Source organism: Geotrypetes seraphini, chromosome 6 (assembly GCF_902459505.1).
Source record: "Geotrypetes seraphini chromosome 6, aGeoSer1.1, whole genome shotgun sequence".
In the NCBI taxonomy this organism is placed as follows: domain Eukaryota; kingdom Metazoa; phylum Chordata; class Amphibia; order Gymnophiona; family Dermophiidae; genus Geotrypetes; species Geotrypetes seraphini.
In genome coordinates this window covers 89,433,614-89,461,235 of record NC_047089.1, presented here as the reverse complement: position 1 = coordinate 89,461,235, position 27,622 = coordinate 89,433,614, and the positions used below count along the sequence as shown (strand labels likewise).

The 27,622-nt window shown below is 44.3% G+C and overlaps 1 protein-coding gene across 3 annotated transcripts in view; it reads left to right on the top strand.

The window, feature by feature from the left end:
- UCHL3 (ubiquitin C-terminal hydrolase L3) overlaps positions 1-27,622 on the top strand; it is a 125,082-nt gene that overhangs the window by 19,334 nt on the left and 78,126 nt on the right. For all 3 annotated transcript variants that reach the window (XM_033950236.1, XM_033950238.1, XM_033950237.1), the window contains 2 exons: positions 5,223-5,308; positions 9,055-9,102. In XM_033950236.1, coding sequence (XP_033806127.1) covers positions 5,223-5,308; positions 9,055-9,102 — 134 coding nt within the window. The remainder of the gene's footprint in view (positions 1-5,222; positions 5,309-9,054; positions 9,103-27,622) is intronic.

Sequence of the window (27,622 nt, the reverse complement as noted above, 5' to 3'; positions counted from 1 at the left end):
GCCCATTCTGGACTTTGAAGTCAGTAAATAAGACGCTAAAGGTCTCCTGCTTTCTTGTGGAGACAGTCTGCTCAGTTATAGCAGTGGTGGCTCCAGGAAAATTCCTTGCCTCTCTAGATTTAATGGCGGCATATCTTCACATCTCCAGCTTCCTGGATCACAGGAAATATCTGAGATTTCACTTTCTACAACATCACATCCCAGTTTGTAGTGCTCCATTTCAGTTTAGCCACAGCTCACTGCATCTTTATCAAGTTGATGTTGGTTGTAGCAGTGCACTTGTACAGGATGGGCATCCAGGTTCATCACCTAGACCAGGGGTAGGGAACTCCGGTCCTCGAGAGCCGTATTCCAGTCGGGTTTTCAGGATTTCCCCAATGAATATGCATTGAAAGCAGTGCATGCAAATAGATCTCATACATATTCATTGGGGAAATCCTGAAAACCCGACTGGAATACGGCTCTTGAGGACCGGAGTTCCCTACCCCTGTCCTAGATGATTGGCTGATCAGGGCCCCCTCTCTGAAGGATAGCCAACATGCAGTTTAGTAGGTGGTGAGCCTCCTCCAGAGCTTAGGTTGGATAGTCAACTTCCTCAAGAGTTGCCTTCAGCTGATTCAGTGCTTGGAATATTTGGGAATCCATTTCAACACAGTGCAGGGCCATATTTTTCTTCCCGAGCCACATAGACAGAAGCTCAGGAAAGGCATTGTGGGCATTTTGGCTCTGCCAAGCACCACAGCCTGGCATTACCTGCAGTTGCTGGGCTCGATGGCAGCCTCAATGGAAGTTGTTCCCTGGGCGCAACATATGTGCCTGCTCCAATACTCTCTTCTGTCCAGGTGGCTTCTGCAGCACCACTCCCTGCAGATTCAACTCCCCTGGTCTCTAGCGGCAACTTGCATTGGTGGCTTCAGGGGATGCCTTGTCAAGGATGTCTCTCGGAATCCATGAATGGGTGACCCTCACCACTGACACCAGCCTGGGGGGGGGGGCTCAATGCTTTGTTTGCCACCTTCAGGGCAAGTGAACCCCATTGGAGAGCAAGTGGTCCATAAATCTTTTGGAATTGAGAGCCACTCACTTGGCATTGAAGGAATTGCAATCTTTCCTGACGGGGAAATCAGTCTGTGTTGTCAGACAATGCCATTGCAGCGGCTTATGTGAACAGACAAGGAGGCACCAGAAGCATCCCTGTATGCCTGGAGGCACAGATGTTGTTCCAGTAGGTGGAAGTTCACTTGCCAGCCCTCTCAGCTGCCTATATGGCAGGGGTAGAGAAGGTCCAGGCTGACTTTCTCATCAGGAAGACTCTGGATCCAGGGGAGTGGTCTCTGTCTCAGAGGGCGTTTTCCCTTATTGAACAGAGTTGGGGCAAATTGGTTATGGATTTGATGACCACAGCCAAGAATATGAAGGCAGACCACTTCTAAAGTTGAAGAGCTGAGAAGGGGAGCACAGGGCTGGACGCCCTGGCCCAGCCCTGTATTATGGAGCAGCTACTCTGTGTTTCCACCATGGGCCATGGTGGGTTGGATCATCTGCAGAATAATGAACCACAAGGGACTGGTGATTCTGGTAGCATTGGATTGACCCCACAGGTTTTAGTATGTGGATCTGGTGCATCTGCAATGAGGCAGATGTCTGAAACTACTGGTTCATCCGGGTCTCCTCAGTCAGAGTCCAGTTCCTATGGCGAATCCAGAGTGCTTTGGTCTTATGGCATGGCACTTAAGCGCACATCCCTGATTCAGAAAGGTTACTCAGAGGTTGTCATTACGACCCTCCTTAGAGCAAAGAAGCTTGCTATGGCTTATGCAAAGACCTGGAAGTCTTTCTGGTTATGGTGCACCAAAGAACGGGTGAACCCTGAGTAGGCCCTTATCTCGATGATTCTAATATTCCTACAGGCCAGTCTTGAAAAGAACCTGGCAGTTTGTCTCTCAAGGTGCAGGTAGCCGGCCTCTTGTGCTTTAGGGCTCGGAGATGTCACTTGTTTTTTTTTTGAGGGATGCTCTCGGATTGCAACCCTCATTGCACAGACCGTTCCCGACCTGGGATCTCAATGTGGTTCTGAAGGGCCTGTCTCATGAACCTCTGATAGAAGCGTCCCATTGGATCTTATGGGGAAGACATTTAGTTTTGGTTGCCATAGCCTTGACGTGACTTAGTTGCAAACCCTCTCCTGTAGAGAACCTCAGTCTTGGGCCCAATCCTATTCAACATCTTTATAAGGGACTTGGCAGAAGGGCTTCGAGGTAAAATAACATTATTCGCCGATGACGCCAAACTAAGTAATGTAGTAGGCAAATGCACAACGGACGAAGATTCAATGCCCGACAACATGATGCACGACCTACTCCTACTGGAGCGCTGGTCTAGGACCTGGCAACTCAACTTCAATGCCAAAAAATGCAAAGTTATGCACCTGGGCAGCCAAAATCCATGCAAGTCTTATACCCTTAATGGCGAGATCCTAGCAAAAACGATAGCAGAACGAGACTTGGGGTAATCGTCAGTGAGGACATGAAGACTGCCAATCAAGTGGAGCAAGCTTCATCCAAGGCAAGACAAATCATGGGTTGCATACGAAGGGGTTTCGTCTGCCGTAAGGCGGAAGTCATTATGCCATTGTATAGATCCATGGTGAGGCCCCATCTGGAATACTGTGTGCAATTCTGGAGGCCGCATTATTGCAAGGATGTGCTGAGACTGGAGTCGGTGCAGAGAATGGCCAGCCGGATGGTCTCGGGACTCAAGGATCTCCCATACGATGAACGGCTTGACAAATTACAGCTATACTCGCTCGAGGAGCGCAGAGAGAGGGGGGACATGATCGAGACGTTCAAGTATCTTTCGGGCCGCATCGAGGCGGAGGAAGATATCTCCTTTTTCAAGGGTCCCACGACAACAAGAGGGCATCCATGGAAAATCAGGGGCGGGAAACTACGAGGTGACACCAGGAAATTCTTTTTCACTGAAAGGGTGGTTGATCACTGGAATAGTCTTCCACTGCAGGTGATTGAGGCCAGCAGCGTGCCTGATTTTAAGGCCAAATGGGATCGGCACATGGGATCTATTCACAGGGCAAAGGTAGGGGAGGGACATTAGGGTGGGCAGACTAGATGGGCCGTGGCCCTTATCTGCTGTCTATTTCTGTTTCTTCCGGTTTACAGAGTTGAGTGTTTCTCTGTGAACCGTTCCTTCCTTTCTTTTAAAGATAGTTTCCATTTTCCTTGTTAATCAGGAGATTTGTTTGCCCACTTTTCACCTTCCGGGTTCGGTGAAGCAGGATAAAATTTTGTGGAGGCTAGATGTGCCTTGAGCCCTACTAATCTAAATGGAGGAGACAGATTCCAGACTTTCTGATCACATTTTTGTGTTGGCTAGTCACGCAAGGCGAGGCAGACCATCTTCCAGGGCTTCAGTTGCCAGATGGATTTGCTTTGCAATTTCATCTTCTTACATTGCCTGTGGGAGAAAGCCCACGGTTTCTGTTGCAGCACTTTCGACAAGAGGGGTAGCGATTTCCTAAGCAGAGTCCTGAGCTGTTTTGCCTGATGAAATTTGTAGAGTAGCTACTTTGTCTACTCTTTACACTTTTACTAGTGTGGCTATGGCAGCTCATGAGGATGCCACTTTTGGGTTCTCAGTATTGTAGGCAGGCTCATATAACCCTCCCTAGATGTCTGGCACTGCTTTGGTGTGCCAACTACTATATGGACTCCTGTAAATATGTAAGAAAATGAAAAATAAGGTTCTTACCTGGATAATCTTGTTTCTGTTAATATACACAGGAGTCCGTGCGACCCACCCTATGTAGGCTTTTAATTTGCCTGATTTCTGCCTTGGACATTGTCAGTGTCCATCTTGGGACCTCTTCTAAAGTATTTAAGAGTAAGCAAAGTTTTTGGTACAGTAGCATGGGGGTTTCTTTTTCCCTTTTCCCTGTGGAGGATTTTTTTCGAGCACTACTAGTTGCACTAACAAGTTGGTTCCTAGCTGCTCATTTGAGTACTTTGTTCAGTGTTAAATTGTTAAATGTTTATTAGCTATTGTTTATCATAAGTTACAGAGCAGAACAGAATGTTTGTTTGCTCTTCTCCTTTCTTCTCTTTCAGTAGAGTTTGATTGCTTTTGGTACCAACTGAAGAGGGAGCTGTTCTCTACTGCAGCAGGGGAGGAGTTCAAAGTCTTAGAGACACCCTTCTGCAGATTAGTGAGTAATGGGATTCAGCAGTTACTGTTCGAACTCCTCTATGTATATTAATAGAAACAAGATTATCCAGGTAAGAATTTAAAATCTTTCATTTATTTTCTTAATCGGTAATTTATTTTCGAAGTGTCCTTCAAATATGACATATTCCTGTGAAATCTTCAACACCACTGAGCTTTTGATTTAATGAATTCTGGGGTTTCATTAATTAAGAGCTCAATTGTTTTGTAAACTTGAGGCACCGGAGCGCCATCCTGTTTAAAAATAAAATACTCAGAAATGTCTAGAGTTTTAGGCGGAAGCTTCTGCTTTAGTAGGATGTTAGGTTATATAGAAAAATGTTAGATATCTCCCTCTTCCCCCCTCCCAATACAGTGTATAGTAAGTTTCTGTGAGAGGGTTGTGGGGTTTTTTGCCATTTTTTGTGGATATACAATGCTGTGTGTTAAGAGCTTATTGCGGTGGCTTAAATTGAACTGCTCCTGATTTTTGGCTTGGTAATTACATTTTTGTGCTTTTTAACATTTGAAGTAACATTTTAATTCAGTATAGATTTTTAATCTGTTTGTGAGATTTGCCCATTGATGCCATTTAATAGCTCGGCATCAGTTTATTTTGTGTTAAGAGTGTGAGTAACATGACAGACACAATAACTTAAAACCATTGAGGAACCAGCAGAAAGAGCTTGAGTCAGATAAATGTGAGCACAGTTAGAACCTCTTGTTCTGTGTGTCAGTGCCTCCTAAGCTGATTTTCAGCAGCTTGCAAAGAGCCATTTTCATAAACCAGGAACTGAGAAGAGACCACCTTAATTTGCTGGGTTGACTTACCTCATAATTTAGCAATCCTGTTTTTAATGCTCTCCAAGTTCTAGTGTAGTTTCAGAATAGTATTGCAAGAAATGCAGTAGGTTGGTTTTTTTTTTTTTTTCCTCTCTCTTTCTTGGGGTGCAAACTTGTTAGCTTTATTGGTATGTATAATTTATTTTATTTTTTTAATTTTAAAGAGCCAGACTCAGCATTGCAAAAATTCCTGGAAGACACTTGGTTGATGAGTCCAATAGAAAAAGCCAAGTATCTGGAAAAAGATGAGGTGTGTGTTTTTATAAGCATATGGATGGGGTGCTACTGCAGTCTCTGCTGTAAAATCTGGAGAGGTGCAAAATGCTACTGCAGTCTCTCTGCTGTAAAATCTGGAGAGGTGCAAAATGCTACTGCAGTCTCTCTGCTGTAAAATCTGGAGAGGTGCAAAATGTTATATGAAGGAGTTGACCAGAGTGTCTATTTGTGTAAAGGTACAGTATTTACAAGGCTCAGGTGTTGTCAGCATTAAATTCTTCATTTATTCTGGGCATGTACTAAAATCCCATAATATGTATTTCTAGAAGATGCTGGAGATGTAATAGTATGCACAGAAAAGTAAATCGATAACTTCCCTGAAGAGCTGATAAACTTTAGTCTAAAAAAAAAAAAGCAGCTTTATGCTTAAACACTTTAAAGTGTTTTTATTTCATTTTTAAGGTCTGCACTCTTTCTCTGCAGAAAGTGACACACTCAGTCAGTCAGCCAAGAAAGTACACATTCAGTCAGCCAAACCGTCAGGCAAGGCTAGGTGGTTGCTAATCCCCAGAAGCAGCTACCTTAGGCAAAGAGCATCTGCAGTCAAAAGAATAGGGCCTACAACCACAAACTCAAAGAATCATTAGCAAGAACACTTTTTGGATTAGCCCATTTGCCTGAGTAAAATGCTGACCTTTTTATAGAAATAATTAATAGTAGCAGTAGTAATAGAGAGAACTCTTGCTGAATGGAATGATTTGAAAAAACAAGGAAGGCAACCAAGTCACATCAAGGTCTGCGTGGGGGAAGCTCACAGTGCCAAACTTGGCTCACAACTTATAAGTCAAATACAGTGTAACATGTCAAAAAGCATGTCACACTGTATAATGTTATAGGGCGCTCTCAGTGTGAACCCTCAGTGATAGGAGCACAGCTCCGACACTTCACTTCTGGGTCAAGGCGATAAGCCTCCACCCGCACACCATCATCGAGCGCCCTGTGTGTGCAAGAATCAAACCAATCAACAATCAAAGTGAGTAAATGAAACTCAACACAAACAATCTGAGCGACCCCCACACAAACCCTGCCAGCCAAACCCCCTCAAAAGCACGCACAAAATCACAAACAAAATCAAAAAGTGAAAAACATATCCAAAATTAAGCAATACTTATCCAAAACTGTCACACAAACGGAAAAACCGCGCCAGGAGGAAAGGTTCAACCGCGCTGGTTTCAGGAGGAGCCCTTCTTCAGGAACCTGGCCTCCAACAGAACACGAGCAGAGAGGACGGCTGGAGGGCGGGGTGCCCGGGAGGGAGAGCACACCGGCTAAAACAGATCCACAGGTGACATCACGGACCAACCAATCACGCTGTGCCAGCACTCAACACAATCATAACCACAAAAAGGAACAGAAAAAGAAAGAGGGAGGGAACAAAGAACACCCACCAATAGAAACACCACAATCAGAAAAGTTCCCCCCCCCCCCACGGGGGCCTCACTATCAACGGAGCCTCACTATCGTATAACCAAAGCTTTCCTCATGCAATTGGCCACCTTGGTGTTACAAAAGAACTTTTTTGAAGTACGTGGGGAGTTTTATCTCCAAACACATGGGGTAGCCATGGGTACAGCCATGGCCCCCAGTGTGGCTAATCTTTATGTCACAAATTTTGAGGAACGTCTGTTATATCCATCTGCATGGATGATCCATATCGCCACATGGCTCCGTTTCATTGATGATGTGTTCCTCATCTGGACTGACACCAAGGCCAGGTTTTATGAGTTTCTGACTTGGCTTAACACTCTTGACAGGCATTTAAAGTTTACTGCCACTGTTAATACAAGCAGTGTTACCTATCTGGATACCAGGGTTAGCAAAGAGCAGGGTAAACTGGTCACTACTGTGTTTCGCAAACCTACGGATCGGACTTCATATTTACATTATACTAGTTGCCATCCTGTCCGGTTGCGCCAGTCGGTGCCCGTGGGGCAATTCCTCAGGATTCGTCGGATCTGCTCATCATTGAGAGAGTATAAGGCTCAGGCAAAGGCTCTGTCTCTGCGTTTTAAGGCTCGTGGCTATCCTGATTGGATTATCAGAAGAGCGTACCGCAGAGCCCGCTATGCTAACCCTGAATTGCTAAGGGCTCCTGCCATTCGGCCACCTTTAGAGCAACAGGGGGGGGGGGGGAACTTTTCTGATTGTGGTGTTTCTATTGGTGGGTGTTCTTTGTTCCCTCCCTCTTTCTTTTTCTGTTCCTTTTTGTGGTTATGATTGTGTTGAGTGCTGGCACAGCGTGATTGGTTGGTCCGTGCATGATGTCACCTGTGGATCTGTTTTAGCCGGTGTGCTCTCCCTCCCGGGCACCCCGCCCTCCAGCCGTCCTCTCTGCTCGTGTTCTGTTGGAGGCCAGGTTCCTGAAGAAGGGCTCCTCCCGAAACCAGCGCGGTTGAACCTTTCCTCCTGGCGCGGTTTTTCCGTTTGTGTGACAGTTTTGGATAAGTATTGCTTAATTTTGGATATGTTTTTCACTTTTTGGTATGGTTTTTGATTTTGTTTGTGATTTTGTGCGTGCTTTTGAGGGGGTTTGGCTGGCAGGGTTTGTGTGGGGGTCGCTCAGGTTGTTTGTGTTGAGTTTCATTTACTCACTTTGATTGTTGATTGGTTTGATTCTTGCACACACAGGGCGCTCGATGATGGTGTGCGGGTGGAGGCTTATCGCCTTGACCCAGAAGTGAAGTGTCGGAGCTGTGCTCCTATCACTGAGGGTTCACACTGAGAGCGCCCTATAACATTATACAGTGTGACATGCTTTTTGACATGTTACACTGTAGTTGACTTATAAGTTGTGAGCCAAGTTTGGCACTGTGAGCTTCCCCCACGCAGACCTTGATGTGACTTGGTTGCCTTCCTTGTTTTTTCTAGTTTAGGATTTGTTTTGCAAATTAGGAGTGTGGTGTTGTTGTGTATGGAATGATTTAACATCTTCCTCCCAAAGAACCCCCCCCCCTTACTTTAAAGATGGCCTAATGGCAGGCACAATCTCGTCATACGAGGAAAGACTGGGCAAGTTGCAGCTCTACTCTCTAGAGGAGCGCAGGGAGAAGGATGACATGATTGAGACATTTAAGTACGTCGCAGGTCGTGTCGAGGTGGAAAACGACATATTCTTTCCTAAGGGACCTTCAGTCACAAGGGGGCACCCGCTCAAACTCAGAGGAGGGAGATTTGGTGGTGATACCAGGAAGTATTTCTTTACAGAAAGGGTGGTGGATCACTGGAACAAACTACCGGTGCAGGTGATCAAGGCCACTAGCGTGCTCGACTTTAAGAATAAATGGGACATCCACGTGGGATCTCTACGTGGGTCGAGCAGCACTCTGACTTAATGGGGTGGGACAGTAGAGTGGGCAGACTTGATGGCCTATAGCCCTTTTCTGCCGTCATCTTTCTATGTTTCTATGTTTCTATTCCTGCTGGCTCTCATTTTAAAATGTATGATATCCAGTTAAAGATTTTTATAAGATTGTGAGGGGATGATTTTGATTATAGGTTATCAGCATTTTTTTTTTTTTGGGGGGGGGGGCAAGTATATGGGGAGGCATTAGGCTGAATGCTTACCTGAGACACCCAGTACTCTTACACATTTTGAAGCTTTTCATTTTGGTTTTCTTGCTGAGTATGCTTGTCACTTACCCTCATTTCTCACTTAACAAAAGTGCCAGCTTGTGCTTGGCTCAGTATTGCATGTAATGTGTTTTTCTTCCTTTTTTGCAGAGTATTCGTGTCACTCATGAGTGCAGTGCTCAAGAAGGCCAGACTGAGGTACTGCTTAACTTTCTGGTGGAGCAATGTGATGTTGCTAAATTTGTCAAATTGTGGTTTGGTTTGGTATGGCCCTGGTCTAATGAATAGGAAGACCTAAAGGCTACAAGGCTTGGTGCCATTTTTTTCCCCTTTGCTTAGTTGGTAGTGTTACCTGGAATTGCTGAGGTGGGAAGAGGGTAGGGGATCAGGAAATTGTTGAGGTAGATTTGAAAGAAACCTTATTGCTGCCAAAGCCATGCCTATGTGTATGTCTCCCTATTGTATAAAGTACCACTGTGTGTGGCTGGCACTTACAGTTTTTATTGAATAAGATAAGGGTGGTAGGTTGGCACTATTTATAAAGCATATCTTGTGCTTATAGAGTAAGATTCATCACAGTGGGCTGTATATGGCCAGTTTCCCTGAAGCAGCAGCGTTTAACACTGAGAAATGTTGGCCACTTTCAGAGTAAGAAGGGGAGGGGCTTGCACACCATTGATTGGAACATTGATGTTAAGTAAATAGTTTTATACATGGTAGAATAAGGAATGGTTTTGAAGAATGTTAAAATAAGCAAAGATCACTAACTGAAATGAAATATATAATTAGGGCCAATTCAAATTTGGACAGAAAGTTTTTATGCCAGTAGCAAGTATGAGCACTGTTTTTATAGTGCCAATAAATTTTGAGACTTTTCCTTCTATTGTCCATTTATATCCACTTGAATACTCTTGGCATGTTTTTTTAGTGAAGTGAATTATTTAAGACTATTTATAAAGGTTGATAAATGAATCTTATGAAATGCCTTGGGATGCTGTTTCAGTAATTTGCATATGGGTTAGCATTGTTTGTTGTGCCAAGGTTGAGTTGAATGGGTATAGATGACTTAATAGATGTTAATATTTGATGATACACTTCCTGGTGTTTAGTAGTGAAGTTTTACACAAGGGGTACTCGATCTTTGTCCTCGAAGTCCCCCCCAGTTGGATTTTCAGGATATCCAGAAATAATATACATGAGATTTTTTTGCACTGCCTCCATTGTATGCGGATAGATCTCTTGCATATTCATTACAGAAGTCCTAGAAACCGACTGGGTTGTGGACATTGGAAAGACACCAAGCACCCCTGAGTTACACAGCATAAATTATCAGTGTGTAGATTAAAAAGTTCAAACTCTTATTCAGAGTCTTAGTTGATATTGTCCAGACTGTGGGAGCCTGCTCATGAGGAAGGCCATATGCTATGTTTGCTCTATGCTATGATGAGGGAAGGGCCACCAAAAATACTAGTGGTTAGGAAGGTTCCCTGGTCTAATTTTTTTGTATTAATTTCACTTTGATTTTCAGGCAGTAAGAAGAAATGGGGAGGGATGGAGAGTATTGAAGAGTGAGGAGAGGAAAAAAATCAATCCTTGGTTTTATGAGGTTATGCCTAACTTTGGATTTGAGGGTTGCTTCTTTTATCTACTGAAGATTGAGTGATGAGCAGTTGGATGGACAGACTAGATGGGCCATTTGGTCTTTATCTGCCATCATATTTCTATGTTTCTATTCCTTATTTTCATTACCTGCAAAGGTTTTCAGTTGACATAGCTCCTAGGCAGACTTGATGCTGGCACCATACCACACTCCTTTTGCTCCTTCCCACTGGATCTCTGTTCCTACATTTCAGCCATCTTGTTCTAAGCTTGTGATCTAAAAGTCTGTGCTTACTGCCTTTCCCTGCCCTCCAACCTTCTGGGCAGGGCCCATGTGTGAACTAACCCCACATGTATGGTTATTGCCTAATCAAAACAGAAGTCAAGGGGGGAGGGTGGTCTTAGTAGGCTAGTTCTGGCCTGGTCTTAAGTAGGGTGGCAGATACAAGAAATTTGTTATTAAAAACTTTGCTGCCCTTGACCCAGTCTTAGTAGGGTATAAATGTAATTTTGGGCTTGGACATTGATTGGAATTGAGCTTCTTGTTAAAAGTGAGAGCAAAGGCTCCATTGAAATCTGATGCCACTCCTTAATCTTATATGATCCTGAAGTGTGCGCTTTGTTTTGAGCAGTAGAATGTCTTGAGTTTGAGATGGAAAGTCTTGCTTACTTATAGTCTCTCACTTATTAGAGCCTCTGTGCTAGTGCACTGATCCTGATCACTGGTTTCATGAGAGAAAGCCAAGTGGCCCCATTTAGTGGGAGGAAACCTGAGCACACCTTCCTGTGTACTCCTCATCCTGTATTTATTTTCCTTGTACCTAAAAATACCAATGCTGTGTGACCTGTGGACTGATTGGATGAAGGACAATTTTCTACCTCCATGATTGTTTCAGAGGCTCCAAGAGAGGCAAATATTTAAGATACTTTCGTATACAAAGCAATACAATACTTAAATCATTCTAGATTTTTACCGCTGTCTGAAATTTACTGCCCCAGAAACAGATTTTTCAGTGTTTTCGGATAGTCAAGAACATAAGAATTGCCACTGCTGGATCAGACCACTGGTCCATCGTGCCCAGCAGTCCGCTCACGTGAAGTTTAGTATGTCTTGTAACCCATAGAAGCAAATTCTGGGATCTAATCAGCATTGTAGACATCTTTGCAGACCTGATGTTTTGTGAGGCCTAGTGGCAAATTCACTTATTGGTACTTTATGTTGAATCCAAGTATGGCGCTCTTTTTTTTTTTTCCAGGCCGTAATTATGTAACTGAAAGCATTTAGGAGGGATCTAAAGTGATGAAGATGTTCAACAACCAATAATTATTAGAACTGTATGATTAGCTTTGATATACCCAATTTGGTATCCAGCAGACTGAGAGAAGCACAGAAGTCACTTCAGGGTGTTATTTTGGTGAAAGGGAGTTATTGATATTTATGCTGTGAGATAACAGACTTGATATTTTGATGGTGAAGAGGCAGTTATACGTCATGGTGTGGTTCACTGCTTGAGCAATTGTGAACACAAGTGATAGTATACAATTCTGAAATGCATGAGTGTCTGTCCTTGGACAAACACTTCTTTGCTGGAGGTTAGAGTCAGCCCTTTGGAAGAGGATAGGAAGACATGGAGTAGAGTTGTGTGTCGTTGTTTCCCTCCCCCCCCCCCCCCCCCCCCCCACAATATGGCAGCATCAAATTCTAAGGAATGTTTGGGAAGACTTACTTGAACAGAAGTCACAAGACAACTCTTGCAATCTGCTATTTGTCCTGATCACTGCAGGGTCCTTACTGTGAGCATACTCAGGTACAAAAGAGAAGGTCTCTTTCCAGAAAGCCAACAATCGGCACCGAAGCGTGCGTTAGTGGCAGAAGGTTATTTTTTTGTTTTCAGATGGCACCATGAGTAAAGTGCTATAAAAAACAGCACAATTTTAGTGGCTGGCCAGTGTTGGGTGTTCTACCCCTCTCACCCGGCTCATATTGTCAGGTTGAACCTTGTAATGGGCTTACAGCACTAAGCAGTTAACATTGACTTTGTTCCTTTAGAGAAGGAGAACAGTGTCTTTATCAAACATGAGCAGAAGAAATAATATTGTGCATTTAGATAACATACATGCTGGATAATTGTTTTGTGCATGTAACACTTAAGAAGCACAGAGGTGCCTCCAGGATACTTAGTCATTCATGATGACTCTGTAGGCACTGTGGGAAGAGTTCCATCAGTGACTATTACTCAATTGCAGCTCCTTAAACCAAAGTAGAGGGGGATTAAGTACCTTGCCTGCTGTTAGACCTGACTTGGAAGTGGATTGATTTTATTTTGGCGGTAATCTGAAACTTTGTCTCTTGCCTCCTTTGTTTTTGAATAATACGGGCCCTCCGTTTTCCATATGGAGCTGAACCAAAGCTACAGTTGCATGTATTAGCACAGATTCTTTTGACCAAACTCTTTTTGTCAAAAAACAAGCGATCTGGATGAACCTGTCGGGGCTCTGTCTTGTGTTTCCAGAAAGCTGAATGGCATCTTGGTTTTACCTCGGGCCTCATGATAGCTTCATTCTCATCTGAAAGCTTCTCTTGCCATATCCTGGAGCCCCCCCCCCCCAAAAAAAAAAAAAAAAAAAAGCCTCCTCTCTGCACTGCTAGTTGTCGTGCAGGGGCAGGATCTGTTCTTGATGTTTGTTTGGAAAAAAGAAAAAAAAAGATAACCTGGTATATAAAATAAAGAGTAATGTATAGAAAAAAATTCATCCTTATTTAAAGAGTATTATCGGAGTTCCCACACCTCAGTACTGTATCGAACTAAATTTGTAATGTGTAAACCGGGTCCTCAGTTTTCACAACTTGTATGACAGGACATACCTGTTCCCAAAGTTGTCAGCTATGATAACCCAAACGGGTTAATAAGCATGAAACATCCCTGAACCTGGTGTGCTTAGTGTATTTAAATAATAGTGAAAACCACACTCAAAATAATTATGTGTGTGAAATAAGGTTTCTCCAAGTGTACTTTGATTGCAATAACTAATTGATAGTGTTCAATGTCAATCTAGAGTCCAGCTTTCCAAAGAATTTCCCCTTGATAATGAATAACAAAATGTTTTGCTGGATAGGCGTAAGCCGTTAAAGAGTACCAAAATAGTACTATTTATCTCCAAATGCTGTGAATGAATGGTTTTCAGTCATCCATCTTTCATGCTAAAAAGATCAATAGCTCTACGGAAATCCATTTCGGAGGTACAAGCCTCTTTCCTCGGGAGCAGAGAGCTCTGAATTTGGCAGGCAAGAGGAGCAAAAAAATCGAGGAAGCTGAATCTCGAGTTGAAAAAGGCGCTTCGGCAGTGGAGAAGCCCATCAGAAACTCTGCAAATCAAGGAAAAGCGTCATTACGAACTGCAATGTGATGACATCATTAGAACAAAAAATGTAGGCAGTAAAATTAGAAATTTACGCAAATAAATCATGATTGCTCATAATCTAAAGCTTGCCCAACCGGACCTACACAGCCAGGAATGGAATGCCATTCTATGCAGTCGTTCAATCCGTAGGATTGAACTGCTCTTAACTGAAAGATTCAAAATTGTTTCTGAAGGGTAAGTTGCTGCATTTTATTCCCTTGATATGCTTCCGGGATATGCCTTTTTAATCTGTTTAAATTATCTTAGTTCATTAATTCATACATTTTTTCCATATTGTACCACCATTTTGAGTTGTTTGATTTGATTTCCATTTTTTGGTCTGTCTGTGCTTTTATGTTTCACTTATGATCTTAAATTGCTTTTATGATATTTTTTATGATATTAATGTTTTAATGATATTGCTTTTATGATATTAATGTTTTGATGTGTTTTATATATTTTTTTCTCTACATGTTGCATTTAGTGTCCTCTGAAGAAGGCGTTTTTTAGTAGCGCCGAAACGGGGATCCTTGTTGGGACTCAGCGTTTGTATAATTTAATAAAGACCCATTTTGGTTGTTTGAGACATCCACCGTGTCTTTCTGCTGTTTGTTCCTCTTTATCCCAAGCCAAGGGGTTCTTCTCTTGTACCTGCTTGACCTTAAGATCTTTGTACGAGTATTGGCAGACCAGTTGGCTCTTCACCTGCTGTTGCCGATTGGAGACGAACAGGCTGGGTTTGTACAGGGACATAGAACATAGAAACATAGAAAGATGACGACAGATAAGGGCTATAGCCCATCAAGTCTGCCCACACTATTTACCCACCCTCTTAAGTCTACTGACCCCCTAAAGTATAATTGTAATTATACTGTCACTCTACTGACCCGCTCATTCAAGTCCTAGTGACCCTATCCCTTAGCATGACCTCGTAGGGATCCCACATAGGTATCCCATTTGTTCTTGAAGTCTAGGATGCTGCGTGCCTCGACCACTTGCACTGGAAGCTTGTTCCAATGCTCAATCACTCTCTCCGTGAAGAAGTACTTCCTGGCATCTCCACGAAACTTCCCTCCCTTGAGTTTGAGCGGATGTCCTCTTGTGGTCGAGGGTCCCTTGAGAAGAAAGATATCATCTTCCACCTCGATCCGTCCCGTGATGTACTTAAATGTCTCAATCATGTCTCCCCTCTCCCTACGCTCTTCGAGAGTGTAGAGCTGCAATTTGCTCAGTCTTTCTTCGTACGGGAGACCCTTTAGCCCCGAGACCATCCTGTTGGCCATCCGCTGAACCGATTCAATTCTGAGCACATCCTTACGGTAATGTGGCCTCCAGAATTGCACACAGTATTCCAGATGAGGTCTCACCATGGCTCTGTACAATGGCATCATGACTTCAGGTTTCCTGTTGACGAAGCTTCTCTTGATACAACCTATCATCTGCCGTGCTTTAGATGAAGCCTTCTCCACTTGAGTGGCTGCTTTCATGTCAGCACTGATGATTACTCCTAAGTCTCGTTCTGCCGTAGTCCTGGTTAAAGTTTCTCCATTCAGGGTGTAAGTTCTGCAAGGATTTCCGTTACCGAGATGCATGACCTTACATTTCTTGGCGTTGAAGCCCAGCTGCCAGTTCAAGGACCAACTTTCTAAAGTATGCAGGTCTTGCTCCATAGCATCCTGTAGATTATAGCCGTTTACTATATTGCATAGTTTGGCGTCATCAGCGAATAAGGTTACTTTGCCTTGAAGCCCTTGAGTCAGATCCCCAATGAATATGTTGAAGAGGAGTGGGCCCAGGACTGAACCCTGTGGCACTCCGCTAGTCACCTCCGACATTTTAGAGAGGGTACCATTAACCACCACCCTCTGAAGTCTGCCACTAAGCCAATCTTTAACCCATGCAGTTAGAGTCTCTCCTAATCCCATCGATTTCATCTTGTTCAGCAGCCTGCGGTGTGGGACGCTGTCAAACGCTTTGCTGAAGTCCAGGTACACGACGTGCATGGACTCTCCTGAGTCCAGTCTTCTTGTTACCCAGTCAAAGAAGCTGATTAGATTGGACTGGCATGACCTACCCTTGATGAATCCATGTTGGCTGGGATCCCGGAGATCTTCCTCGTTCAGGATCGTATCTAATTTATACTTAATTAGTGTTTCCATGAGTTTACACACTATTGAGGTGAGGCTTACCGGTCTATAGTTCGCAGCCTCAGCCTTGCAACCCTTTTTATGTAGAGGAATGACGTTGGCTGTTTTCCAGTCTAACGGAACTTTCCCCGTACTTAGTGAGAGATTGAAGAGCACTGCCAACGGTTCCGCCAGAACATCTCTCAATTCTCTGAGCACTCTTGGGTGTAAATTGTCCAGTCCCATGGCCTTGTTTACCTTTAGCCTTGCCAGTTCGTTTTAGACGTCCCCAGGTGTGAACACAAAATTCTGAAACGTTATCGGTGATTAACATTCGCAAGGAAGGCCAGAACCGACACTTGCAAGGTTTGTTGCTCACTTTAGATGCAGACAAGGCATTTGACTGGGTGGAGTGATGTTTTCTTTTTCCCACTTTGGCCCAGGTGAGAGAGATTCTGGAGAATCTATAGACAATATATAAAGGGTTCGCCAGGCCTCTGTGCTGACTAATGGTACCTATTCTCCTCCATTCTCAGTCACATGGGGTACTCATCAGGGCTGCCCCCTATCTCCTCTCTTGTTTATTCTTTATTTGGAGCCCTTATTCTGAACTCTGAAACAAGATGTTCACATATCGGGTTTGCAGATAACTGGGTCTGAATTGAAAGTTTTAGCATTTTCAGATCTGATGCTCATTTTAACTGATCCTTATAGCTGTCTTGCCCGTTTGTTGGAGGCTTTGGATGAATATGGATTTCATTCTGGTTTTTTGCTGAATAAATAGTCAATGGTCCTTCCCTTTATAGACACCTTGCCTGCTCAGTGAGGTAGCTCTTTTCCACTTGTGCAAACAATCATATTGTGTATTTGGGGATTAAATTTCCTAGATACTTAGATCAGTGTTCTTCAACCGCCAGTCTGTGGATCGGTGCCAGTCTGCAGAAATTTCCTGCCGGTCTGCAGGACCTGCACATGCATCGGGCCCCAGACAGTGCTCTTCAGCCGCCAGTCCACAGTGCGATAGATGCGGCGTTGTCTTCGGGCTGGCTTCCTCTTCCTCAGTGCTACAGTGCACAAAGCTGTGGGCAGAGGATCCTACGTGCCTCCTGTACCTGAAGTGTTCTCTGACGTCAGAGGGGTTTTAGATGAGGCGCGAGGAGCCGCTGCCCATGGCTTTGTGCACTGTAGCACTGAGGAAGAGGGATCCGGCCCAAAGATAACACCGGGGGGCGGCATAAAACGGCCAGGCAGGAGCAGGCCAGAAGGCATGGCATAGCATGGAGGGAGGGAGACAACGGTAGGGGAATGATTTATTTTTGAATTTAGTGATTGATTTACATCTGCTGTTTGTTCAGGAAGAAATGCATTTGTTTCTTTTTCTCTGGGGTTGTACTGCATCAGAGTCTTGCATCTCAGGGTTTGTTTGTATATATTAGTACTTTTAGATTTTGGTCCCATATTTGCATGGGATTTTATCCCAGGACAAGCAGGCAGCATATTCTCAAATGTGGGTGATGCCATCCACGGAGCCCCGGTGCAGACAGCTTCGCAAGCTGATTTACTTGCAGAACTTAGAAAGTTTGCGAGTGCCTTCCCACCCAGCGTAAGGCACGTTTCTTCTCAGTTCTCAGTTTTTCACCGAGACGAGAAGTCTTGTTTTTTGACGCTCTGCACTAGACTTGGTTCTAAATTTTGTGCCTTCTCTCACCGTGGCTCATGTTTTGCTCTTTTTCAGGATTGCTGTTTTTGCGTGTTTACTTTAAAAAAAAAAAAAATTAAGACTTTGATTTTCTTTTTCTGTCATGGCGGGGCCTGCTTTGCGGCCTCTCCTGGTGGATTTCGACCTTGCTGAAGCCATTTTTCCGTTTATGTCCAAGCCGGCCACAGGCTTCATGAAGTGTAGCCGTTGCCAGCGCGTGATCTCCCTCACTGACCCACATAAGTGGTGTATTCAGTGTTTGGGACCTGACTATCGTCCGGAGTCATGTACTCGCTATGCTACCCTTCAACCTCGAGTCCGCAAGCATCGTCGAGTTCAGGTGGAGAAACATTTTGGTATGGATCCACTTGCCCCGGTCTCGACCTCGACTTCCCATCCAGTCAAGTCTCTCACCGGAATTCTGCCTTCTGCCTTGTCCTCGACCTTGTTGATTAAGCCTGTCTTGTTTGGAGTGTCCTTGTTCTTGTGTAAATCTGCTAAGTCTTCCCCTGATGAGACACTTGCCTTGCTGCCTCCCTCAGGTCAGGTGCCAGCAGTAGTTATCAAGCTACCCAAGAAGCATGTCTCCAAGACGAAGAGTCATTCTTCCTCCTCTTCTCCGGAGATCATCCCTACACCGACAGTACCAGATCCTCTGGTCTCTGAGTCCTGCTTGGAGGCTGTGATCCAGACCATTTTAGATCATCAGCTGGGCAATATTCTTGCCAAATATGCTCCTACCTCGACTCTGCCTGCAGTCCAGCCTGAGCACTCAGCAGTATCACAGGGAGTCAAGTCCTTGACTGCACCTCGAGCTCAATCTTTTCACTCTATATAAGGAGCCGAGTCCTTGGGAGTGCCTTGAGAGGATTCTACACACTCTATGCAAGGAGTCGATTCTTTGCCAGTGTCTCATCTGGAGCATCAGCACACTATCAAAGGAGTAGAGTCCTTGTCAGTGCCTCGAAATGCCTCGACACCAGGAGTTCAATCTCTTGTGGTGTCTCGATCTCCAGTCTCCAGCCCTCGTTCCTCGCATAAGGCTTCGCCCTTCCCGAGGCTCAATGCTCTTCTCAACGAGACCTGCCTGGTTTGAGCACAGCTCTCCAAATCAGTCGAGGCATCCTTTGAAACATTCATCGAGGCATAGATCCTCTTCTTGAGACATGCCTCGTCTCTCTACACCTCAAGGTCATTCGAGGGTTTCTACTCCAAAGTCAATATGATGCATTTGAGCTTTCCTCGAGGGTCACCGCTTTTTCAGTAGACATTTGTCCACTTGCCTGGCTTCACACTGTAGACATGGACCCTTCTACAGGATTGCCTTGCCAACATCCCTTGTCAAGGCAATGACTTGTTTGATGACTCCATCCAGGAAGCCACTAAAAAGTTGTCTGACCATGAGAAGTCATGTGCTTTCATCATCCATCCTAAGCCCAAGTCTTCCACCTCTAAGGGTTTCAGGCCTACTCCATCTTACCAGCGACGTTTCCCAAGCAACAGAGGCAACAGAAACCTCAGACTTCTGCTGCGCCTAAAGCCTCTCAGCCTTTTTGACCAGCTACTACAGAGCATAACCTCAATCGTTCTGCCTCTGTCCTCTCCCCTTCCCATTGGAGGTCATCTCCATCATGTTTACCAACGATGGGAGCTCATTAAATCAGACCTCTGGGTGCTGTTCATCATCAGGGAAGTATACTGTCCATTTCATCCAGGTTCCTCCAGCTCTTCTGCCAAGAGAGTATACTTCCAATCCATCCCAGACCGCCCTTCTTCTTCAGGAAGCTCAAGCTCTGCTCCATCTCCGTGCCATCGAGGAAGTTCCCTTGGAACAGCAGAGCAGGGGGTTTTATTCCCGTTACTTTCTAGTTCCGAAGAAGATGGGCGATCTGCAACCTATTTTGGACCTCAGAGCCCTCAACAAATTTCTTGTCAGAGAGAAATTTTGAATGCTGTCTCTGGCATATTTGTACCACCTTCTAGATCAGAACGATTAGTTATGTTCTCTAGATCTCAAAAAGGCTTACACTCACATTCAGCCTCTCGATAGTTCCTTAGATTTCGGATGGGAAATCTGCATTTTCAGTACCGAGTGCTACCTTTTTGCCTGGCTTTCTTCTCCAAAAGTGTTCACCAAGTGCCTAGTTGTAGTAGTAGCAGCAGCTCTGCGGAACCATGGGCTACAGAAGTTCCCATACCTGGACGACTGGCTCATCAAGGATTCAGCATCTCAAGGGGTCATTGTAGTGATCCTACGGACTACACGGTTCCTACAAAGTTTGGGGTTTTTAATCAACTTTCCCAAATCCCAGCTACAGCCCTCTCGAAATTTGCAGTTCATCGGAGCTGTCCTGGACATTGTCCGACTCGGAGCATTCCTTCCTCATCAACGTCAGGATGCGCTCATTTGTCTCTGCCACAAAGTGTCTTCCTTGATTACAATTTCCTTAAGACACATGATGGTTCTCCTAGGTCACATGGCCTCGACCGTTCACGTGACTCCTTTTACCAGACTTCACCTCAGAATTCCTCAGTGGACACTGGCATCTCAGTGGGCACAAGCTTGCGACCCACTCTCTCAATACATTACAGTCACTCCTTCGTTGAGACAGCCTTTCCACTGGTGGATGCTCTCTTCCAATCTCTCCAGAGGTTTACTGTTTGACACCCCCTCATCAGAAGGTCCTCACGACAGATTCCTCGACCTACGCTTGGAGGGGAGCTCATCTCAATAGTCTCTGTATTGAAGGCTACTGGTCCAGTACGGATCGTCAGTGTCACATCAATCTGTTGGAACTCAGAGCGATCTTCAGTGCTCTCAAAGCTTTTCAGCATCTCCTTCACGACCAGGTAGTCCTCGTTTGGACAGACAATCAAGTCACCAGGTACTATGTCAACAAGAAGGGAGGAACAGGATCTCTCCCTCTTTGTCAGGAAGCTCAACAGGTGTGGGACTGGGCAATCCATCACAACACCTTCCTGAAAGCAGTCTACATTCAAGGAGAGAAAAACTGTCTGGCGGACAAATTGAGTCGTCTTCTGCAACCTCACAAATGGACACTCAATTCCTCGCCTCTTCATCACCTTTTTTCTCAGTAGGGAACTCCTCAGATCTCTTTGCGTCTCCCCACAACAACAAACTGCCTCAGTTCTGTTCCAGGATATATTCTCCTCATCGCCTCGAGGCAGATGCTTTCCTTCTGGAATGGACAAATCATTTTCTCTATGCATTCCTTCCATTTCCTCTGATTCTCAAGACTCTTGTCAAACTCAAACATGACCATGCCACTATGATTCTGATAGTTCCTCGGTGGCACAAACAACCCTGTTACTCCCTTCTACTTCAACTCAGCACCAGGGAGCCTCTATTTCTACCAGTATTTCCCTCTCTACTTACACAGAGTCAGGAGTCTCTGCTTCATCCCAACCTCCAGTCTCTACACCTGACAGCTTGGTACCTCTCAACCTAACTGCCACTCTACAGTTTTGCCACTAGACAATGCTGCAATCAGAAATGGACTAGATTTTCTGCTTGGTGCACCATTCTTTACAAGGAACCTCAATCTTCCTCCTTGTCTTCAGTTTTGGATTACCTGTTCCACTTGTCTCAATCAGGGCTCAAATCCACATCCATTTGAGTCCACCTCAGTTCAATTGCTGCTTTTCATCAGCCTATTGAAGGGAAACCTCTTTCTGTTCATCCTGTGGTTTCCAGATTTATGAAAGGAATTTTCAATGTCAAACTACCTTTCAAACCTCCAGTGGTTTGGGATCTCAATGTTGTTCTTGATGAAGCCACCTTTTGAACCAATGGATACGGCTCATCTTAAATATCTCACTTGGAAAGTGGTTTTTCTCATTGCTCTTACGTCTGCTCGCAGAGTCGACGAGCTTCAAGCTTTAGTAGCGTACCCACCTTTCACAGTATTCCATCATGACAAGGTGGTCCTTCGTGCTCATCCTAAATTCTTACCTAAAGTGGTTTCAGAATTTCATCTCAACCAATCAATTGTACTTCCAGTGATTTTTCCAAAGCCTCATGCTCATCCTGGAGAAACAGCTCTTCATACTCTGGACTGTAAGCGTGCTTTGGCTTTCTACTTGCAACGCACTCAGCCACACAGATCTGCTACTCAACTTTTTGTCTCCTTCGATCCAAACAAGTTGGGACATCCAATCTCCAAGCGCACCATCTCCAACTGGTTAGCGGCTTGCATCTCTCTCTGCTATGCTCAGGCTGGACTGCATCTACATAGTCAAGTCACAGCCCATAAAGTCAGAGCCATGGCGGCATCAGTAGCTTTACTTAGATCTACTCCTATTGAGGAAATCTGCAAAGCTGCCACTTGGTCTCTCATTATTGTCTGGATACTTTTTCCAGAAGGGATGACCATTTTGGCCAGACAGTATTACAAAATTTATTCTCCTAAGTTGCCAACACTCCCACCATCCCATTTTGGTTAGGTTGGAGGTCACCCACATGTGAGAACATGCTGCCTGTTTGTCCTGGGATAAAGTACAGTTACTTACAGTAACAGGTGTTATCCAGGGACAGCAGACAGATATTCTCACAACCCACCCACCTCCCCTGGTTGGCTTCTCTGCTAGCTAACTGAACTGAGGAGAGATGCGCCCTACGCTGGGCGGGAAGGCACTTGCACATGTGTAGTGCAGTAGTCGCAAACTTTCTAAGTTCTGCAAGCAAATCAGCTTGCAAAACTGTCTGCATCGGGACTCCGTGGATGACGTCATGTGAGAATATCTGCCTGCTGTCCCTGGATAACACCTGTTATGGTAAGTAACTGCTACCTGTGTTCTGGTAGGAATGAATATTGAGAAGCATACAGTGTGCTTTATATAGTTTAATTTTGTGGTTAACCATTATGTGTTGTTAATACGATTATATTGCGTATGTGTATATTAACAACACATAATGGTTAACCACAAAATTAAACTACACAAAGCACACTGTATGCTTCATTTGTAGACTCTAGATTGCATCCTGGCATGCTTATCGAGCAACACTCCCCCCAGCAGGTGTATGCCTGAAGTGTGCAAGCCCTAAGGTCTCTTTATCACATGTTTTGAATCTGCCCTCATTTTTTTTTCCCAAGTGGAGCGTATGTGACATATCTGTTGGCACTTCAATTGTTACAGCTTATTTTGACTCTTTGATTTACAATGTCCCATACACAAAGGGCTTACAGGGTTTACTAAGCACGCTATGCTCTTGGCTTGAGCCATCCTCACTAAATGGGTTGCACCCACCAGCCTTACTCCCACTAGCGTTCTGGGATGCTTCATTATTTAATGGTGGAAAGCATGGGTCTATCTGATTGGGACTCAAGGTGGGGAAGAGTGTTGCTTGCTATTTGGGAGCCTTTTATGTCACATTGACCTCTATGGCTTGTAGCGGGGACTTGACAGGCCGGTATTGGTTCTAGTGGTAGTACCATGCTCTCCCATATCATTCCCACAATAATGAGAGTTGGGGGGTGGGTGGGTTTTTTGTGACAGTTCAGCATTGTTGATTTGTTTATGTCGATACTGTTTTGTATTTCTGCTTCATTTGCAATGCTTTCAACATTGGAAATCTGAATAAGTATATTTTAGCATACATTGATATATAATGCTGAAAATTAATAATTTGGATCACTTTTATTAATATTGAACTTTGGACTCTTTTTTAGTAAGCAGTGTAAGAATATTTTACCTCAGGCCGGTGTGTTAAATGCACCGACGCTCATTGAATTCCTATGAGCGTCGGAGTATTTACCTTGCCAGCCCATGATAAAATGATTTTACACTGCTTAGTAAAACCCAGCATTTGTTTGCAAAATCAGAAAACTAATAAGCCTGAAAACCAGAAAATTTATGCTTAAAATAGTACCTAAATTCATTATGAATGAAGCCATTGTAAAAGTACAGATTAAAGTAATTCCACCTTTCGAACAGTTAAATACATTTGATAAAGTACCACATAAAATTTTCAGAGCCCCTCAAAAATTCTGAACTTGAAGCCCTAAGCTGTAGCTTATTTAGCTTATTGGTAAATCCAGCACTGGCTACTACTCCCTGTTCTGCAGGAATATCTGTTTGGCTGTAGCCCCACCCACTCACTGCCAAGCAATCACTGCCAATCAATCACACAATCAATCAATCACTGCCAATCAATCAATCAATCAATCAGGTGATCTCCCAAATCCTGCTACCTATTTAAACTAAGCCCTCTCAGGTTTGTGCCTCCTTTTCAAATTCTGCCTTTGTGATGGAGATCCTCCTTTAATCCTGTATCTGGTTAGTACATTGTAAGCTCACCTATCCCTGCCTGCTCTATCTCCTGTCTCCCTTAGTACAGTCCACTAGCCTGCACTCTAAAGTATTACATTACATTAGGGATTTCTATTCCGCCATTACCTTGCAGTTCAAGGCGGATTACAAAAGAATTATCCAAGATGTATTACAACAAGAACTTACAAAAAAAAAAAAAATTGGTCATTTTCAAAAAGAGTGAGAAATGGATAAGGTTATTTGTTTATGGTAGTTGGCTTTAGTGAGAGGTGGAGTTTGAGACTTGCGGTATGTGCTATCCTTTGTTCTGTTCCAGGACTGAATGCTGGCCAACCTCTCCAGCTCAGCCTCCAACTTTCTTGCTGCTTGTAGTCCCACCCCTTGCTGCTTCTGACATGCCTACTGGCTGCCTTACTAACTGCCAATCAATCACCCAAACTCTGATACCTATTGAAACTAAGCCCTCTCAGGGTGGTGCAAGCCAGGAGCATGAACAAGGAGCACCTGTCTACATTCACATTACTCTCTCCTCAAATGGATTCACTGGCTCCCTATCCGCCTTCGCATACAGTTCAAATTCCTATTACTAAACTACAGGTGTGTTCATTCTGCAGCCCCTCAGTATCTCTCCTCTTGTCTTTTTACATGCCTCCCTGAGAACTCCGTTCCTCAGTTAAGTTGCTTTTATCTGTACCCTTCTCATCCACCACCAACTCCAGACTTTATTGCTGCCCCGTATGCCTGGAATAGACTACCCAAGTCTGCGCTCACGCCCTTTCTCTTACCTTGTTCAGAAGTGGGCTGAAAACCCACCTTTCGAGATTTGCCTTCAACTCATAACCCTACCCTCTTCACCCCAGCCAGCAGTTTAATCATCCCCTGCTAACTGTAACCTCTATCCTAGCATACAGTTTGATTAGATTGTAAGCTCATTCGAGCAGAGATTGTCTCCTTCTTGGCTCTATATAGTGCTGCATAAATCCAGCAGCGCTCTAGAAATTAGTAGTAGTAGTGGTCATTTTTATAAGAATGCTGCCAGACATCCTGTGCCTAATTTTCCCCATTTAAAATTATAAACATTTCAGTTTCTAAAATGGTGGTTCAGGATGAATGTCTCCAATATAAGGACATCCTTATTGCACATTTTCAAACATAAAATTTGGATGTCTTTCTGTTTGAAAATGGATTTTTTTGAATCAGTATTGCATACTTTAACATTAAAGTTTATCTGAAAGAACTTAGCTGCTTAACAATGTCTCCAGTCCATCCACCAATGGTCAGCATTTCACAGTTTCACAAATTTATTGCTGCTGCCTTAGGGATATCGTGCAGGACTGTGTCTCAGACTCTGATTTTCATGCTGTGGTTTTTTTTCCTTCCAATGATTGAAAGAGCAAGCACAAAATTGTGAAGTGCTTGTACTATTCTGAGGCTTTTTGCTCCTCAAATCTAGGTCTCTTGTGTAGCAGGGCTCAGTACTGCTGCTAGGATATTGGATTGACCCTCAAATTCAACTTTCAAGGAATTACACGTGTGTTCTCCATCTGGCCAGATGTGCATCCTTAGCCTTATGGCGCATTGTATGGAATAATTCTTCAGGTATGATATGTTATTTCTAGATAGGCATCTGCAGATAAGGAAGAAATATTTTGTTGTTCTCCATTTTGTTTATAAAAGAAATTTATAAGTGGTTGTGGGTAGACTAAAGAATGCAAACTATTTGCAAGATAAGTTTTAGGCCTCATATCTTTCATGGCATACTAAAGGGAAAAAGCTGAACAATTTGAGTTTTTGTATACTGTACATCTATATGGAAGTATGTGTTTTGTAAAAGGAAATCAACATTCAACATTCCTTTCCCTTGTGCCCCCCCTCAAAAAAAAAAGCATTAAATATCTTGACTTTTATGGGGAGAAATAGCTGTAACTTGGCACACAGGAGGGAGAATGGGGCACATGCAGTGAGATGTAGAATAAATGAAAGGTTTGAGGAAGGAAGAAAGGGTAAATGAAGAAGGAGAGGTGAAAATGGAGGAGAGAAGAGAAGTAGCACTTTCTGGAAGGCTGTGGGTGTTGGAGTTATAGTGGGCACTGCCAGCAAAATGGGATCTCCTAGTATTTCCTTCACCTTTCTTTTCTTAGTGGCTCCTCATTGCATGACTTGTGTACTTTTTATACTCTTTGCCTGACTTTTGGAGATTAACAACCCCCCCTTCTCCAGTCAGGATACCATGAGCAAAAGATGTCAATAATCCTCTATAATAAAACCTTACCCGCGCATTCGCAGTTGAAACAGCACGATCCCTTCTGCCGTGATTTCTGCCTCTGCTGAATTCGATTTCAGGCGCATGGGGCGGCTTGCGGCAATTTGAGCGGCGGTGGTGGTTTGACTCCTGCGCTGCCGCTGCCGGGACACTTCTTCGTACCCCTGTGACCTTAGACCGATGACCTTGGCCTGCAACGGAACCGCTTTTTTTTTTGTTTGTTTTGTTTCATTCTTGGGGGCTGCTTCCGGGTTTCGCGCTCGCTCTTTCGAGTGACCTTCGGGCCGCCATCATGTCGCGGGACTCGGATCGCTCGGTGTACCCGGAGCCTCCGCCTTGCACTCCTGACGTGCAGGAGACTGGCCTCCCCAACCCGGTTGCCATCGCCACCACGCTTCTCTACTATTTGGTTGACCTGCCCGTCGCCCTCCTCCATGAGTGGATTGAGCGCCAGCATTCAAGGCACAAGTTTTATTACTATCATCAGAGAAGGGCTGCTGCTGGACAGGGGGATTAGGTAAGAGGTGCTGCTGGACATGGGGGAGGTAAAAGGAAGGGAGAAGGGCTGCTGCTAGACAGAGGGAGCAGGGAAGGGGTGCTGCTGGACAAGGGGGGAGGTAAAACGAAGGGAGAAGGGCTGCTGCTAGACACGGAGAGCAGGTAAGGGGTCCTGCTGGACACAGGAGAGGTAAAAGGAAGGGAGAAGGGCTACTGATGGACAGGGGGAGCAGGCAACGGGTGGTGGTGGACAGCCAAGGAAAGAGAGAAATAGAAAGAAAGAAAGACAGACAGAAAGCGGCCAAGGAGAGAGAGAAAAAAAGACACACACACATCTATTCTAGCACCAGTTAATGTAACGGGCTTAAAGACTTGTAGAATATATAAGTGAATCATGAAAGCATTCAAGTGTTGATCTGTGGAAGGTTACTTAGACTTGAGGTTAGCTATCAGATGCTTTGAAATTAACAAGAAAAATTTAACCAAGAACTGTTTTTCTTATCGCATTATAAACAGAAAATGGCACAGTAAGATTTTACCGATCATTCATCCATCCATCTCTCCCTCTGCTTTCCTTCCCCTCCAGATTCTCATTTTTGGCTCATACTGTCCTGACTTGAGGAAGGGAGGAGTTTAGTCTCTGAAAGCTAGTCAAAAACATGCTAGTCCAATTAAAAAGATATTACCTTATGTCCTGTGGTGGTGGATTTTTGTTTTTGTTTAAATGTGTACCACAGGACACTGAATTTCCTAACCTCTTGCATCCTAGTATCATCCCAGGGCAAGTAAGTTTGGGAACATTAAAATTCCTGGGTTGATTCAGCTGTTTTGGGGGCTTCA